The sequence below is a fragment of the Hyla sarda genome, chromosome 6, assembly GCF_029499605.1.
Source record: "Hyla sarda isolate aHylSar1 chromosome 6, aHylSar1.hap1, whole genome shotgun sequence".
NCBI lineage: Eukaryota > Metazoa > Chordata > Amphibia > Anura > Hylidae > Hyla > Hyla sarda.
In genome coordinates this window covers 272,927,298-272,945,214 of record NC_079194.1, presented here as the reverse complement: position 1 = coordinate 272,945,214, position 17,917 = coordinate 272,927,298, and the positions used below count along the sequence as shown (strand labels likewise).

Sequence of the window (17,917 nt, the reverse complement as noted above, 5' to 3'; positions counted from 1 at the left end):
CCCATAATATCAGTATACAAGGAGGAAAATTATCACCATACGTATTATCATACTGTTGTAGTCAGTAGGGCTGTAGTCAGTGCAGTCAGTCAGCAATGTCCTGAGCATCACACCATTCTACAACAAAGATACACTTCTCTCTAATAGTGGAACCTCCAAATCTGTGCTCGCTGCAGGCTCTCACCCTTCGTGTGTCAATGGCAGCTCTGGCAGGCAGTGGTAATCAGAGCGAACTGAATTGGCATGGAGGACCAAAGTGGAACATATGTTCACAGCAACTTCACTAGAGATGAGCGAACTTACAGTAAATTTGATTCATCATGAACTTCTCGGCTCGGCTGTTGATGACTTATCCTGCGTAAATTAGTTCAGCCTTCAGGTGCTCCGGTGGGCTGGAAAAGGTGGATACAGTCCTAGGAAAGAGTCTCCACCTTTTCCAGCCCACGGGAGCCCCTGAAAGCTGAACTAATTTATGCAGGAAAAGTCATCAAGTGCCGAGCCAAGAAGTACGTGACAAATCGAATTTACTGTAAGTTCGCTCATCTCTATTCTCCACCAAAATAGTGAATACAGCTCTGAAGTATAATACAGGATATAACTCAGGATCAGTACAGGATAAGTAATGTTATGTATGTACACAGTGACCTCACCAGCAGAATAGTGAGTACAGCTCTGAAGTATAATACAGGATATAACTCAGGCTCAGTACGGGATTAGTAATGTAATGTATGTAAACAGTGACCTCACCTGCAGGATAACACAGGGGTCTGAAGGAGAACAGAGTGGTCAAGGATGGACAGTGGGGTCTGGAGTGGACAGAGGGGTTTGGAGGAGAACAGAGGAGTTTGAAGGAGTACAGAAGGGTCTGGGATGGAAAGAGGGTTCTTTTGAATTACACAGAGGTCAGGGCCTGGAGGAGAACAGAGGGGTCAAGGATGGATAGGAGTCTGGAGGAGCACAGAGGGGTCAGAGATGGACAGGGGGTTATGGTGGAGAACAGAGGGGTCAGGGATGGATGGAGACATCTGGAGGAGTACAGAAGGGGCAGGGATAGACAGAGGGGTTTGAAGGAGAAAAGGGGGGCTTGGGAAAGCGGGAACTAAAGGGTTTGGAAGGTGCATAGTGTCTGCCATATAAATAGCACTATAAGTTTCCCCTCTCTGGCTTCTCCTGTCAAGCTGTTTAAGGGTTAAACTTGATGGAATAAACAAACCTTACTGATGAGACAGAAGCAGCTAGGGAAGGGATTCTGTTAGGCCCTGATGATGATTTCACCTCACAGCTGAGGTCAGGATAACAAGAGACTTACTCTATGAAGGAAGATAATGTGACTGTTGTAACTTACCGCCTTGTTGCTTCATTGGCGGGCTCTGTGCTCACTGACAAGGGAGGAGGTTAGCCAGCCTCTCTCCCTCACTCACTCTGCTGTACGGTCCACAGCTCTTAAAGCCACTTGGTGGGACTGCAATATGAGTGTGGTTTCTTGTTAGTGGGGTTTGTGGCAGTGTGTGTGTTGTATTTTTTTTTTTTTTTTTTTTTATAATCAACTGGTGCCAGAAAGTTAGACAGATTTGTAAATTACTTCTATTAAAAAATCTTAATCCTTCCAGTACTTATTAGCGGCTGTATAATACAGAGGAAGTTCTTTTCTTATTGGATTTATTTTCTGTCACTACCACAGTGCTCTCTGCTGACTCCTCTGTCCATGTCAGTAACTGTCCAGAGCAGGAGAAAATCCCCCATAGCAAACATATGCTGCTCTGGACATTTCCTAAAATGGACAGAGGTGTCAGCAGAGAGCACTGTGGTAAGATAAAAAAGAAATCCAAAAAGAAAAGAACTTCCTCTGTAGTATACAGCCGCCAATAAGTACTGGAAGGATTAACATTTTTTTAATAGAAGTAATTAACAAATCTGTTTAACTTCTTGGCATCAGTTGATACAAAAAAAAAAGTTTTCCACCGGAGTACCGCTTTAAGGTACTACACTATTTGAGCATCGTCAAACAAGCCAGATGGACCCTCCACCTGTTCGCTGAGCAAGATACCGCGATTTCATCAGCTCCCCTCAGCTAACCGGCAATCCATTTTTACACTTATAGACACCGCAATCAACTTTGAGGGTTTACAAGGGTGACGATACAAGGATTTATGCTGGACAATACTCTAATTGGTGAGGTCTTGCATTAGCCACAGGTTCTGGCTCTGCTAAACTACCGGCTATGAAGTGAGCTCCTGAGGGCACTTCATAGTTTGGGAGCAGGCCTACATTTACACTGTGTTCCTAAGGTGATACACATATAGAGTCCCATATACAGTTACACGGCCCCATATACACACACACACAGCCCCATATACACACACATACACAGCCCCATATACACACATACACGGCCTCCACATACACATTCACAGCCCCAATTTAAGTAAATACCTCATTAGTAGAGTGTACAGCATGTGTCAGTACTGAATTGATCCTGCTTCTTCTCTTCTGTTGTGGCGCTGGGCAGAAAGAGGGAGGGACACGCCGACTGACGTCACTGGCCAGCGTCTTCTCCTAATGGCTGCTGGTTATTGACGTGCCGCGCGCAGGCACGTCTCATACCAGCAGCCAGTGCCGTAATTGTTTCACTGGCTGCGTCCAGCCTTCGGCCGAGCAACTAAATAAAAGCCCCAGCAACTAAATAAAACAAAAAAAACGTGACAGCAGTCGGCCCCTTCTCTGGCCACTTGAATGCCAGCCAGATGGCCAGTCAGTCCGCGCCTAGGTCCCGGTACACAGATGGCCCGGTCCACCGATGGCCAGTCCAGGCCTGGTAGCGGGACACAAGCTGACAGTGGGAGGATTTTTCCTCCAGCTGTGAGCCCTGCGCTCAAAGCTGTCAATCAAGGAAGTGTGTCCATGACATAGGTGATGACTCATGGACACAGCAGGACTAGTATGTGTACAAGCAGGCGGGGGGGGGGGGGGGGGAACAGTTGTTTGACTGACTTTTTCAGTATGAAATACTGAAAATTTCCTAATGAAAGAAACTTCAAAACCTATTGGTTGTACATGCTTTACAATATATCAAAAGTTTTTGTATCTGACAGTGCCCATTTATGGAAAGCCAATTTCCACCAACTTAGAGAGGACCTCAGTGACATAGAGAATTGATGTATGTCTTTTTGTTTTACCTGATAAAGTAGTTTGGTTTGCATAGCCCAAAAAGGCATATAATAAACATCACACTTTGTACACTAGACTTGATGTGTGCGCTTTCATTGCTATCTACGAGACCGCTTCAGCCATCCCTCATGGCCACTATAATCTTAATTTGACTCTTAAAGTGTACCTGTCATCAAACCATATTTTCTAAACTAACTTAGATTATATTCACGAACTACTCCGAACACCCCTGCAGCCCTAAAAAATAAAAAAATTCCGAGCTTTAAAAAGCTCTGTATCATACCTTTCCCCTTCTTCACATTGTGAGCTCCCGGCAGGAGAAAGTGGGTGCTCCCCAGCAGGGGCGACGTCAGTGAAGCCTACTTGTGCTGTGACTTGCCATGCCCCGCACACACTTCGAGTTTGGACTTCTGCAAGTCCAGGTGGAGACCAAATTAACTGTTTGGGAACAGAACAGAGCCACCTAGTGGCCGGTTTTTCAATCACATTAAAACCATATAAAGGTTGAGAATTTTAACCGCAAGTAAATAGCAAAGTGTCTTATAATAACATAAGGAACAATATATTAAAAGCTTGGTTTGGTGACAGTTACTCTTTAACAAAATGATTCAACAAAGGTGGATGTAGCGGATTATTAGCATAAACTGCACATAAACATTTTAGCCTTGCCAGTCTGATGTTTTACTTGCCTAAATACCAACATTTCAGAAATGATCTACTGTCCTCTCCTAGTCAGACACTGAAGCCTGTTCTATACAGAACTGGCATCAGCCACAGACAAGCAGAATAGGAAGGAAATAATACAACTGCAAACCACTGCGTAGGAAGCTGCCATTAGTGCTCATATTTAACCTCTTGGGGACTCAGGGCGTACCTGTACATCCTGTCCCGCTCCCACGATATAGCGATCAGCTAGGACACGAGCGGAGGGTCCGTTATCTGCCTTCGGCGTGTACGATCGGCGATTGATTGCTCGAAGCCTGAGATTCAGGCTTGAGCAATCATAGTAACATAGTTCATAAGGTTGAAAAAAGACCAGAGTCCATCAAGTGCAACCTATAACCCTAATAAGTCCCTATTGAGTTGAGTTGATCCATAGGAAGGCAAAAAGCCCTCATATTAGAGGTAAAAATTCCTTCCTGACTCCAAATATGGCATCAGAATAAATCCCTGGATCAACGTTCTGTCCCTATAAATCTAGTATACATAACCAGCAATGTTATTACTCTCCAAAAATGCATCCAGACCCTTTTTGAACTCTATTACAGAGTTCCCCATGACCACCTCCTCCGGGAGAGAATTCCACAGTCTCTCTGCTCTTACAGTAAAGAACCCTCGTCTGTGCTGGTGTAGAAACCTTCTTTCCTCTAAACGAAGAGGATGCCCCCTTGTTATAGATACAGTCCTGGGTATAAATAGATCATGGGAGAGATCACTGTACGGTCCCCTGATATATTTATACATAGTTATTAAGTCTCCCCTAAGCCTTCTTTTCTCTAAACTAAATAACCCTAATTCTGATAATCTTTCAGGGTACTGTAGTCCTCCCATTCCCCGTATTACCCTGGTTTCCCGTCTTTGAACCCTCTCCAGCTCCACTATATCTTTCTTGTACACTGGTGCCCAGTACTGTACACAGTATTCTATGTGTGGTCTGACTAGTGATTTATACAACGGTAGAATTATTTCCTTGTCGTGGGCTTATATGCCCCTATTGATGCACCCCATGATTTTATTGGCCTTGGCAGCAGCTGCCCGACACTGGTTACTTCTAGAGATGAGCGAACTTACAGTAAATTCGATTCGTCACGAACTTCTCGGCTCGGCAGTTGATGACTTTTCCTGCATAAATTAGTTCAGCTTTCCGGTGCTCCCGTGGGCTGGAAAAGGTGGATACAGTCCTAGGAGACTCTTTCCTAGGACTGTATCCACCTTTTCCAGCCCACCGGAGCACCTGAAGGCTGAACTAATTCACGCAGGATAAGTCATCAACTGCCGAGCCGAGAAGTTCGTGACGAATCGAATTTACTGCAAGTTCGCTCATCTCTAGTTACCACAGCTAAATTTACTGTTAACTAAGACTCCTATGTCAACTGCCGATAACACTGATCAATGCTATGGCTTTGCATTGAACAGTGCTGACAATCAATATACTGCATGTTATAGCCCCCTATAACATTGCAAAAAAAAAGTTAATAAATGTGATTTAACCCCTTCCCTAATAAATTCAAATCACATGTAAATATAAACATATTGCTGCGTGAGTAAATGTATGTCCGAACTATAAAAATATCTCATTAATTAAACAGCACGGTCAATGGCGTACGCGCAAAAAAAATTCCAAAGTACAAAATAGCATATTTTTGGTAACTTATTATACCATAAAAAAATTAATATAAAGCGGTCAAAAAGTCAGATCAAAATGGTACCGATAAAAACTTCAGATCACAGCTCAAAAAATGAGCCCTCATACCGCCCCGTACGCAGAAAAATAATTTATAGGGGGTCAGAAGTTATGATTTCCGATTGTAGTTATGATTTTTTTCAGAAGTAATACAAAATCAAACCTATATAAGTAGGGTATAATTTTTTTATTTTAAACAATATTTTATTAGTTTTCACAATTACAAGAAAGGACAGACCAGGACAATCCCCTGGATTAGGCAAGTCAGATGAAAGTCTACGCCGTACAACAGGGCTTATCAGAACAGTAGACAAAGGATGACCCAAATAACCCCGCCCCTCCCTCCCTAGATCCTTTAACCGGTCCCGAAGGACCCTGTGTAGATGTATCAAAAGATATAGTACTAAGATCTATATACCCCTTCTAGGAGTGCCAGATGATATTCCAATAGCATGAGCAAAGCGCAGTCCGGCTCCACGACACCAACTCCGTGCAATAACGTAAGGACCCCATCCCCTATGCGTCATCTTGTAGTAGCCTACCCAGGGAACCCGCAATTGCCCTCGTCAAATACCATGTGGTATCCTTAAAGGGTTGTATCACTGTCCGAATTTCAGCATCTGAACAGGATATCAAAAATGCCCTCCATTTTTTGAAGAAGAATTTTGCCTTTTTTCCCTCATACGTCGTAAGTCCATCATATCTATGAAGAGATACTTCATTTGTAACAGGATGTCCGACACCTGGGGCAATGCCGACTGGAGCCACATAGCAAGAATACAGCGTTTTGCCACCAAAATAAAGGCATGAACCAGTAGTGAAATAGTGTGATCAGGTGGAGGGATATGCAGAACTATCAGCGGGACATCAACCGGGACAGAAATCTGCAGCCTATCACCCAAGAGTCGTTACAGGGAAGACCACAACACGTGACCAGGCCTGCAGCAAATCGGAGCGATGAGCTCCACATTTAGGACAATCTTAAATGCGGTCCGGATGGTCAGGCGTGCGAGGGAATATAAAACCATACGCAGCGTGGTGCATGATTTTAAACTGGGTTTCTCTCCACTTCTCACTAACAACGGCCTTGCACACTTTAGACCACCGCTCCAAAATCAAAGGCGTCCAATTCTCCCGTCCCAGCTTCCTCTCCCAATAACTAAAGAGTGGGCGACCCTGTAGACCCTCGCCTTTGTTGAACAAATACCTATAAAGCCCTGAGAGTGAATGATGGCTATTATCCGAGGAGATGAAAGTCAAACGAATTGGATGTGTGTTCCCTAGATAGGTCCCTAAGTCTAGAGTCCAATAACGCTCTAAGTTGCATATATGGTAAGGCATGCTCCGGGCCCAGAGAGAAAGGGTATCATTTTAATCGTATAGAACTATAGAATAAAGAGGTGTAATTTTTTACCCAAAAATTTACTGCATAGAAATGGAAGCCCCCAAAAATTACAAAATATAATTTTCTTCTATTTTGTCGCACGATGATTTTATATATATATATATATATATATATATATATATATATATATAATATAAAATATTCATCGTGCGACATATATATATATAAATTTTTTTTTGTTTTTGTGTGTTTCGCCATAGATTTTTGGGTAAAATGACTGATGTTATTCCAAAGTAGAATTGGTGGTGCAAAAAATAAGCCATCATTTGGATCTGTAGGTGCAAAATTTGAAAGGGTTATGATTTTTAAAAAGTAAGGAGGAAAAAACGTAAGTGCAAAAACGGGTTAAGTTGGTAAAAAAAATTATCTGATTTTTTTTTTTTTCCCCCCTTCAGCTTTTAAAAAAAATGAGTTCTAGTGATACTCCCCTTGGTACAGTCGCCCTTCTGCAGGAAAAGCAGAAAGCCCAGAAGACACCATACATTGTGCTCAGCGGAAGTGGAAAGAGCATGACAGCGTAAGTAAAACAAATTCGTAATGTTTGCTTTTTTGTTACTTTTTTAATGGACTAACCATTTAAAGGTAACATAATCCTGATTGTAATGTCCCCTATTAGCCTATACCAGCAGGTTAGGATGTTCCAATCTGTTGATAGTCCCTTTTAAAGGGATATTCTTGTCATAGTCATTGTGACGTCCAGAAGTGGCCAGCATTACAACCACTACCATTTAACTTCTGTGGAAATCGCAGAAAAAGTTATTTGGATAGGTGCGGATCACAAAAGTTGGACCCACATTTATCAGGCATCTATGGTATAGGTTGGAGGTATGTCATGAAACTGTGGAATCTGAATACCCATTTAAATAAGAAAATTCTGACTACTGGCAGCCATCATAAGGGGGGCACTTACAGCACATTGTTGTTTGCCATGTTTAAACAGTGTACGGCGAGCTCTCAATGGGCTCGCCCCATAAAAAATATTGGACACAGTTAAATCCGGCCCTAAATTAAGTTTCTTAAATTTTAATATTCCAGGAGTTATGTTAGTATAGCGCCACCTGCTGATTTTTAGTAGTTTTACTATTCCATCCTTGGTAAATTTTGGACTTGCATGCTTAGTCCCCTTTCACACTACAAAATTACTCCGTTTTAAAGATCCGTACGAAGTTGCATCTAAATCAGTTGAAAACGGCAGTTACAAAATCCTATATGGCCTTTTAGAAAAATCCCATAGACTATAATGGGATTTTCTAATAGCCGTTTTAACCAGTTATAGCCAGATATTAATAACGGCCGTTTGTGACGGAAGAAAGTAACGGGAGAAATAGTGCATGTACTATTAATCAGACACATTTCAAAAGGTTTGATCACTAGAGACCATGTCACCCAAGATGTGTTTTTTGTTTAGTTTTTTTATGACTAAGTCTAAGCATGTATGCCTACCTCTGCAAGGTGGACACAGTTAAGTTAAAAAACAGCAGATGGTACTATAGTGATATTATTCCTGGATAAAGTGTTATAAAGATATTGATTGGAAAATAATTTTGGCCCTATATCTATCAGGTATTTCTAGTTTGTACTGAAACTGGAATTTCTATTCTTTCAGTCCATTCTATTAGTTCTTAGCTTAACACCTAGCAATGCATTATTCTTAATTTTCACTCTTTTTCTTATTTTTAGGAACACTCTTATCAAATGAGTGGTAATGAATTACTAAAATTCCACTGAAGGAAAAGCGGATTGACAGGGCCAGATGAATACGACCAGCTTCTGCACACTATATAGGCAGATATTCCAAGCATGCTGGACTGGTGTGGATCTCTGTATGGACTGCAATGTGCCACCATGCAGACAGTCATTACAGCTTGGGAATTTGGTGGGATTTATTTTTAACTAGGTTCTGTAAGATTGGGGTGTTCTGGAATCCAGACATGCTCCAGTTTCCAGTCAAGAGGATGTCCGTAAATCTATTAAGTGTTGTAATATGAGATCATTAAAGTTGCTTCTTACTGGATGAATTCTTTAACAATTTATATATCCTTTATAACCTGGGTTTGGAAAAGTCCATTCCATTTGTTTACTGTACTGCAGTTGTGGATTTCAACTAATAACAGAACAGATTCAAATTAATATTGTTGGCACCCCTGAAATTTTTCAAGAAAATTAAGTATTTCTCACAGAAAAGGATTGCAGTAACACATGTTTTGCTATACACATGTTTATTCCCTTTGTTTGTATTGTAATTAAACCACAAAAGGAAGGGGGAAAAAAGCAAATTGGACATAATGTCATACTAAATGCCAAAAATGTGCTGGACAAAATTATTGGCACCCTTAACTTAAAGGGGTATTCCAGGTGAAAATATCTCATCCTCTATCCAAAGGATAGGGAATAAGATGTCTGATCGCGGGGGGGTTGCTGGGAACCATTGGATAGGGGAGAAGATGTTTTTGCCCTGAATACCCCTTTAATATTTGGTTGCACACCCTTTGGAAAAAATAACTGAAATCAGTCCCTTCAGTCCCTATAACCATCAATAAGCTTCTTCCACCGCTCAGCTGGAATGTTGGACCACTCTTCCTCTGCAAACTGCTCCAGGTCGCTCTTATTAGAAGGGCGCCTTGTTCAATGGGATTTAGATCGGGACTCATTGCTGGCACTTCAGAACTCTCCAGCGCTTTGTTGCCATCCATTTCTGGGTGCTTTTTGATGTATATTTGGGGTCATTGTCCTGCGGCATCCCGCAGCGCCCGGTAAGATGGTGGCTATCACTGATATCACTGATAGCTATCAGCAATCGCTGCTATCAGCTAGTCAAATCTGACTAGCTGATAGCAGCGTTTCGCTATCAGAATACTTAGCAGCGCGGTGTGTGAGTCCCGATCACGGGGATCAGGACACACACCGCTCTGCTAAGTGTCCCTTACCCGTCCCCCGGCGTCACTTACCCGGCCATGCGGTGTCCAGAACGGTCCCGGCGCGAGCGGCGGCCTCCAGGCGGTCCCGGGGGTGGTGCGTCCCGGAGGTGAGTTTCCGGCAGCAGTGCGGCACCTTCATTGGCAGCAGTGAGATCGCCGTAAAGCGATCTCACCGCTGCCTCTGAGAGTTTCAAAACTGCAACTCCCAGAATGCCCAGACAGCCTTTGGCTTTCTGGGCATGCTGGGAGTTGCAGTTTTTCAACATCTGGAGGTCCACAGTTTGGAGACCACTGTATAATGGTCTCCAATCTGTGCTCTTCCAGATGTTGCAAAAACTACAAATCTCAGCATGCTCAGTCGGTCCAGGCATGCTGGGAGTTGTAGTTCTGTAACATCTGGAAGAGCACAGATTGGAGACCATTATACAGTGGTCTCCAAACTGTGGACCTCCAGATGTTGCAAAACTACAACTCCCAGCATACCAGACTGCCCAAGCATGCTGGAAGTTGTAGTTCGGCAACATCTGATCCTTCAGATATTGCCGAACTACAACTTCCAGCATGTCTGGGCATGCTGGGAGTTGTAGTTTTGCAACAACTGGAGGCACACTAGTTGGGAAACATTGTCCGTTTCCTACCTCAGTGCCTCCAGCTGTTGCAATTGTTACAAAACTATAACTCCCACCATGCACTGACAGACCATGCATGCTGGAAGTTGTAGTTTGTGCTGGAGGCACACTGGTTTGGAAACACTAAGTTTGGTTGCAAAACACTTGAAAGTTTATTGCTTAACTTAGTGTTTTCAAACCAGTGTGCCTCCAGCTGTTGCAAAGCTACAACTCCCAGCATGCACGGATAGCCAAAGGGCATGCTGGGAGTTGTAGTTTTGCAACAGCTGGATGTTTGCCCCCCTCCCCCCAATGTGAATGTACAGGGTACACTCACATGGGCGGAGGTTTACAGTGAGTGCTGCAAGTTTGAGATGGCGCAAATTTTGTGCTGTAGCTCAAACTCCCAGCGGCAAACTTGCTGTGAACCTCTGCCCATGTGACTGTACCCTAAAAACACTACACTACACTAACACAAAATAAAAAGTAAAAAACACTACATATACACATACCCCTACACAGCCCCCCTCCCCAAAAAAAAGAAAAACGTCTGGTACGCTACTGTTTCCAAAACGGAGCCTCCAGCTGTTGCAAAACAACTCCCAGTATTGCTGGACAGCCATTGACTGTCCAGGCATGCTGGGAGTTTTGCAACAGCTGGAGGCACCCTGTTTGGGAATCATTGGCATAGAATACCCCTATGCAAATCCCAAATCCCTCAAATGCGCATGGCGCTCTCACACTTTGGAGCCCTGTCGTATTTCAGGGCAACAGTTTTGGGACACATATGGGGTATCTCCGTACTCGGGAGAAATTGCCTTACAAATTTTGGGGGGCTTTTTCTTCATTAACCCCTTTATGAAAAGGTGAAGTTGGGGTCTACACCAGCATGTTAGTTTGTATACCGAGAGATGAGTCAGCTACCATAATAATACAAATATCTTTATTGTAACTTTTTAAAATACATAGTACTTGAAAAACTTTTAAAATTGGCAGAAATCTGGGTGGCCAGCAGAAATTGCATATAATAATGATTATATTAATATAAGAAGGTATACCAAACATGGGGTGTGCAAGGAAAAAAATAACAGTAACAATATATGCAAACAATTATATTATTACACACTATAGTAAACATTCATAGTAGAGACAATGTGTGTATATAAGGGTAGTCCTATGTAGCATATATAAAGGAAGTAATCAAGGGTGAATTCTAAGCCTCCTCGCACACTCACCCACGCTGTATAAAGTGCAATGCCTGCCAAAGTGCCCCGAGCGACCGCTTTCGTCTCTTCCTCAGGGGGTAACTTATTCTGTGTATTTGAGTATTTATATCCACCGCGAGTTGATCATTTCCGGAACGCCAGTGGAGTTTCCGGTGTAGTCCCGGCTTTCCGCGCATGAATTCAGTGTGTCCTGGGAATCACGCCTCTCCGTCTCGCATCATCACTTCGGCCCCCACCCCGACGCCACTAATGACGTCAGGTAAGGGCGGAAGTACTCAGTCGCGGTCAGGGGAAGCGCCCAGCATGTTAGTGTATAAAAATTAAATTTTTTACACTGACATGCTGGTGTTGCCCTATACTTTTCATTTTCACAAGAGGTAAAAGGGAAAAAAGACCCTCAAAATTTGTAATGCGATTTCTCCCGACTACGGAGATACCCCATATGTGGGCGCAAAGTGCTCTGGGGGTGCACAACAAGGCCTAGAAGGGAGAGTGCACCATGTACATTTGAGGTGATTTGCACAGGGGTGGCTGATTGTTACAGCAGTTCTGACATAAACGCAAAACAAATATCCATATGTGACCCCATTTTGGAAACTACACCCCTCATGGAATTTAATAAGGGGTGCAGTGAGAATTTATACCCCACTGGTGTATGATAGATTTTTTGGAACAGTGGTCTGTGAAAATGGAAAATACAATTTTTCATTTGCACAGTCCACTGTTTCAAAGATCTGTCAAACACCAGTGGGGTGTAAATGCTCACTGCACCCCTTAATAAATTCCATGAGGGGTGTAGTTTCCAAAATGGGGTCACTTGTGGGGGGGTCCACTATTCTGGCACCATAGGGGCTTCCTAAATGGGACATGCCCCCCAAAAACCCTTTCAGAAAAACTCACTCTCCAAAATCCCATTGTCGCTCCTTCTCTTCTGAGCCCTCTACTGCACCCGCCGAACACTTGACATACACATATGAGGTATTTCGTTACTTGAGAGAAATTGGGTTACAAATTTTAGGGTGATTTCTCTCCTTTTACCCCTTGTAAAAATTCAAAAATTGAGTCTACAAGAACATGCGAGTGTAAAAAATGAAGATTTAGAATTTTCTCCTTCACTTTGCTGCTATTCCTGTGAAACACCTAAAGGGTTAAAACACTTACTGAATGTCATTTTGAATACTTTGGGGGGTGCAGTTTTTATAATGGGGTAATTTATATGGTATTTCTAATATGAAGACCCTTAAAATCCACTTCCAACCTGAACTGGTCCCTGAAAAAGTACTATTTTGAAAATCTTGAGAAAAATTGGAAAATTGCTGCGGAACTTTGAAGCCCTCTGGTGTCTTCCAAAAGTAAAAACTTGTCAATTTTTTGATGCAAACATAAAGTAGACATATTGTATATGTGAATCAATATGTAATTTATTTGGAATATCCATTTTCCTTACAAGCAGAGACTTTCAAAGTTAGAAAAATGCTAAATTTTCATGAAATTTTTAATTTTTTACCAAGAAAGAATGCAAATATTAGTGAAATGTTACCAATAACATAAAGTAGAATATGTCACGAAAAAACCATCTCGGAATCAGAATGATAAGTAAAAGCATTCCAGAGTTATTAATGTTTAAAGTAACAGTGGTCAGATTTTCAAAAAAATGCCAAGGTCCTGAAGGTGAAAATGGGCTGGGTCATGAAGGGGTTAATCCACTCACAAATGCATTGCAGTCTATGAAGACGGCTCATTTCTGAGTGGTCCTACTGAAGGCTTGTTTTGCCAGTGCCTGCAGAATGTCCACCCGGAAATTTTCTGTCCGGACCTTCCCTCATGTAAACATAGCATAAAGTGTACTTGTCAGATCCAAAAGAAAAAACCTAATACTGATCATGTACAGGGGGGGGGGGTCTGCACTGAGTGCCTCAGCCTCCTCACTCAGTCTGCTGTCAGCATCTGCCCGCTCACATCTCCCCTAGCATTTGCAAAACTACGCCCAGCATGTCCTCAATGTCAGAGTTTGCTGGGAGTTGTAGTTTTGCTAATGCTAGTGGAGATATGAGTGACTGAGAGGGGCTGATGGAGATGTGAGTGGCAAGAGATGACGGGACTGTCGAAGATGTGATCGCTGCACACTGCCGACAACTCTGCAACTGCTGACATCAGCTGTTTTTCCTGTGCGCTCCTAACACTTTACAGCATCAGTGATGCTAGGAGCAAATACTCATTGCCAAAGAGAGTAAAACTAACCCCAAAATGTTCTTTAACTATATAAATAGCAAAAAGGAGAAAATGAAGGGGGAAGGCCCTTTAAAAATAATAAGGAAGAAATTATAGACTGGGATCGGGAAAAAGCAAATATATTAAACACATTGGGGGGAGATTTACCAAAACCTTTCCAGAGGAAAAGCTGCTGAGTTGCCCATAGCAGCCAGATTGCACCTTTGATTTTTGAAAAGGCCTGTGAAAAAAGAAGTAATCTGATTGCTGCTTTTTTCACAGGCCTCTTCAAAAAGGAAAGGTGCAATCTGGTTGCTATGGGCAACTCAGCAGCTTTTCCTCTGGACAGGTTTTGATAAATCTCCCCCATTCTTCTCCACTGTAGTCGCCGAGGAATATGAAATGCCAGGTGAAATACAGTGTGATAAGGTAGACTCCCCAGTACAGGTCACCTGTCTAACCCAGGAAGAAGTACAGCGCCGCCTACAAAAAAAAAAAATCTAAATAGACAAATCGCCAGGTCCAGATGTCATTCACCCCCGTGTTCTAGAGGAATTAAGTAGTGTGATAGACAGACCCCTATTTTTTAATATTCAGGGACTGTTCCCCAGGACTGGTGCATAGCAAATGTGGTTCCAATATTTATAAAGGGGTCAAAAGGTGACCCCGGGAATTATAGGCCTGTTAGTTTAACCTCCGTTGTATGTAAATTGTTTGAGGGTTTTCTGAGAGATGCTATTTTGGAGTATCTTGATACTTTTATTTTTTATGACCTCATATCAGCATGGCTTTATGAGGGATCGGTCCTGTCAAACTAACCTGATCAGCTTTTATGAGGAGGTGAGCTCCAGACTGGACCAGGGGCAATCGCTGGATGTCGTATATCTGGATTTTTCCTAAGCATTTGATATGGGCCACATAAAAGTTTGGTGCATAAAATGAGAAGGAATGGGGCGGGTGGAGAATGTGTGTAAGTGGGAAAGTAACTGGCTCAGGGATAGGAAACAGGGTGGTTATAAATGGTACTTATTCTGATTGGGTGACTGTTACTAGTGGGGTACCACAGGGGGTCAGTCTTGGGTCCTGTTCTATTTAATATATCAGGGGGGTATTCCAGGATTTTATTTTTGAGGGGCTGTAAAGTTAGTGTAGTTCATAATATAGTGTCTGTACCTGTGTGTGACGGTTTTCTCCCAATTCTTCTGTGATTTTTGCCCTAATATTTTTACCAGCATACAAAATGACTGTTGTCTCTGATTTTTCCCAGCTTGCAATTTGGCAGAGACCTGACTCACAAGTCAGCTGATGACAGGGAGCCTGTCTGCTTCAATGGATGGAGGGATCGCTTGGTGGGAGAGAGAGATCATTCTACAACTGCAACAGCTGTAGGCACTCTGATTGAAACAAATGAGCTGCATCCATCAAAAGACCTGTGGTTTTCAATGGGTGGGGTGGCTGATGTGTGGGAGGGAGGAAAATGGAACTGTGGGATTTGTAGTCAAAAAAAGAAAAGTCAAACAGGAAATACAAGTTCACAAAAAGCTAGCCACAGTATTATGGTAATCTCATGACATAGCCATTTAGCCCAAAGACCAGCACAGATCCTTCCTAAGCATGTCCATTACTGCCTGCCATAAAATCACCTTATGGTGGATAACCCCTTTTAATGAATGACCTTGAAGAGGGGTTGAATAGTAAAATAGCAATCTTTGCAGATGATGCTAAACACTGTAAAGCGGTAAACACTATAGAGGACAGTGCACTGGATCTGGATAGGTTGGAGGTTTGGGCTGGGAAGTGGCAGATGATAAATGTAAGGTAATGCACATGGGGAGGAAAAATCAAGGCTGGGATTATGTATTAAATGGGAGAACACTTGGGATGACTGATGTGGAAAAGGACTTGGGAGTCTTAGTTAACAGTAAATTTAGCTGTAGTGACTAGTGTCGGGCAGCTGCTGCCAAGGCAAATAAAATCTTGGGGTGCATCAATAGAGGCATAGATGCCCACAACAAGGAAATAATTCTACCACTGTACAAATCACTAGTCAGACCACACATAGAATACTGTGTACAGTACTGGGCACCAGTGTACAAGAAATATATAGTGGAGTGGAATGGGAGGACTACAGTACCCAGAAAGATTATCAGAATTAGGGTTATTTAGTTTAGAGAAAAGGCTTAGGGTGACCAAATAACTATGTAAAAATATATCTGGGGAACGTACAGAGATCTCTCCCATGATCTATTCATACCCAGGACTGTATCTATAATCAAGGGGGCATCCTCTACGTCTAGAGGAAAGAAGTTTCTACACTAGCATAGACGGGGGTTCTTTACTCTAAGAGCAGCAAGACTGGAATTCTCTTCCTTAGGAGGTGGTCATGGGGAACTCTGTAAGAGTTCAAAAGGGACGTGGATGCATTTTTGGAGATTAATAACATTACAGGTTATGGATACTAGATTTATAGGGACAGAAGGTTGATCCAGGGATTTATTCTGATGCCATATTTGGAGTTGGGAAGGAATTTTTACCTCTAAGGCCCCTTTCACATTATAAAATTGTCTGTTACAAAATCCAATTCAAGTCTATGGGATTTTTTGATTATCCGTTATGATCCGTCATAGCCCGTCATGAAAAATGGACGTTAGTTGTGACGGAAGAAAAAACGGCACATGCACTAATTTTTCTTCTGTCACAAGAAAAGGGTAAATTAATGGCCGTTATTTATGAGCTTCTGAGCATGCTCAGAAGAGGTGACATCAGCAGACTCCTGCAGTGCTGAGGGACTACTACTCCCATCATGGAATATACTTGTTTCCATGTTGGTAGTAGTGGTTCCCTGGCTGCGGGAGTCTGCCGGTGGCTGGGGAGGCTACATTAGTGTTTGTACTAAAACCCCCATCATGGAAAAGACTCTGTTCCATGATCGGGTTCGTAGTACAGGGGCTAAGGGATTGATCGCACCGGGTTTCACTTCTGAGACCCGATGCGATTAGAAGTTATTAAGCAGGGGACGGGAGCCCTGTATGGCCGGCACTGAGGAGCCATTCAGGGCTCCCAGCTGGGTTTTCAAATAGAAGCGCTGTGTAGGGGAAAGATATATAGAATCGCTGGGGGGGGGGGGGGGATGTGTATATATATATATATATATATATATATCTATCTTGCCCCCCCCCCCGCAGCGCATGTATATACGTTCCCCCTGCTGCAATATGAATGAAAAGTATTCTACAGCAGCGCATCTGGCCATCGCGATGTGCTGCTGAAAGAATACTTGTCATTCATAGCGTTGCAAAGGCATTATAGATTATATGATTCTAGAAGCGCCTTGCAACGATTCCGGGTCATATGGGTCTCCGGTGACCCGGAAAATAAGGGGGATCGGGGTGTCCAAGACACGCCAGGTCCCCCTGAAGTGATAGGAGTTAGGTGGCAGGGGTGCCACCCCTCCTTTCCCTTCTATTTGTCGGTCAGAAGTGACCGACCAATAGCAGATCGGGGGTGGAGGGATTAAAGTTCGGTTCCCCCGCTCTGTCCACCCACTGTTGTCCGGGCAGAGCAGGGGAACCGTCGGTGACTGGCACGGGAGGTCACTTACCATCGGAAGCGCTGGCGGCGATGACTTGTGGCTGGCTCCCTGGTGCAGACTACGGAAGCTGGTTATTTGCTTAGCAACATCTGGAGGGCTACAGTTTGAGACCACTATAGGGTGGTCTCTAAACTGTAGCCCTCCAGATGTTGCTAAACTACAACTCCCAGCATGCCCAGACAGCTGTTTGGACATGCTGGGATTTGTAGTTTTGCAACAGCTGGAGGGCTACAGTTTGAAGATCACTGTGCAGTGGTTTCTAAACTGTGGCCCTTCAGATCTTGCAAAACTACAACTCCCAGCATGCCCAAACAGCTGTCTTGGCATGCTGGGAGTTGTAGTTGCGTACCTCCAGCATAACTACATCTCCCAGCATGCCCTTTGG

The 17,917-nt window shown here is 43.2% G+C and overlaps 1 protein-coding gene across 3 annotated transcripts in view; it reads left to right on the top strand.

Moving 5' to 3' along the window:
* Nucleotides 1-8,988, top strand: part of SART1 (spliceosome associated factor 1, recruiter of U4/U6.U5 tri-snRNP) — a 65,517-nt gene extending 56,529 nt beyond the window's left edge. For all 3 annotated transcript variants that reach the window (XM_056527337.1, XM_056527339.1, XM_056527338.1), the window contains exons 20-21: nt 7,373-7,494; nt 8,658-8,988. In XM_056527337.1, coding sequence (XP_056383312.1) covers nt 7,373-7,494; nt 8,658-8,676 — 141 coding nt within the window. In that variant the 3' untranslated portion in view covers nt 8,677-8,988. The remainder of the gene's footprint in view (nt 1-7,372; nt 7,495-8,657) is intronic.
* Nucleotides 8,989-17,917: the final 8,929 nt, after the last annotated feature.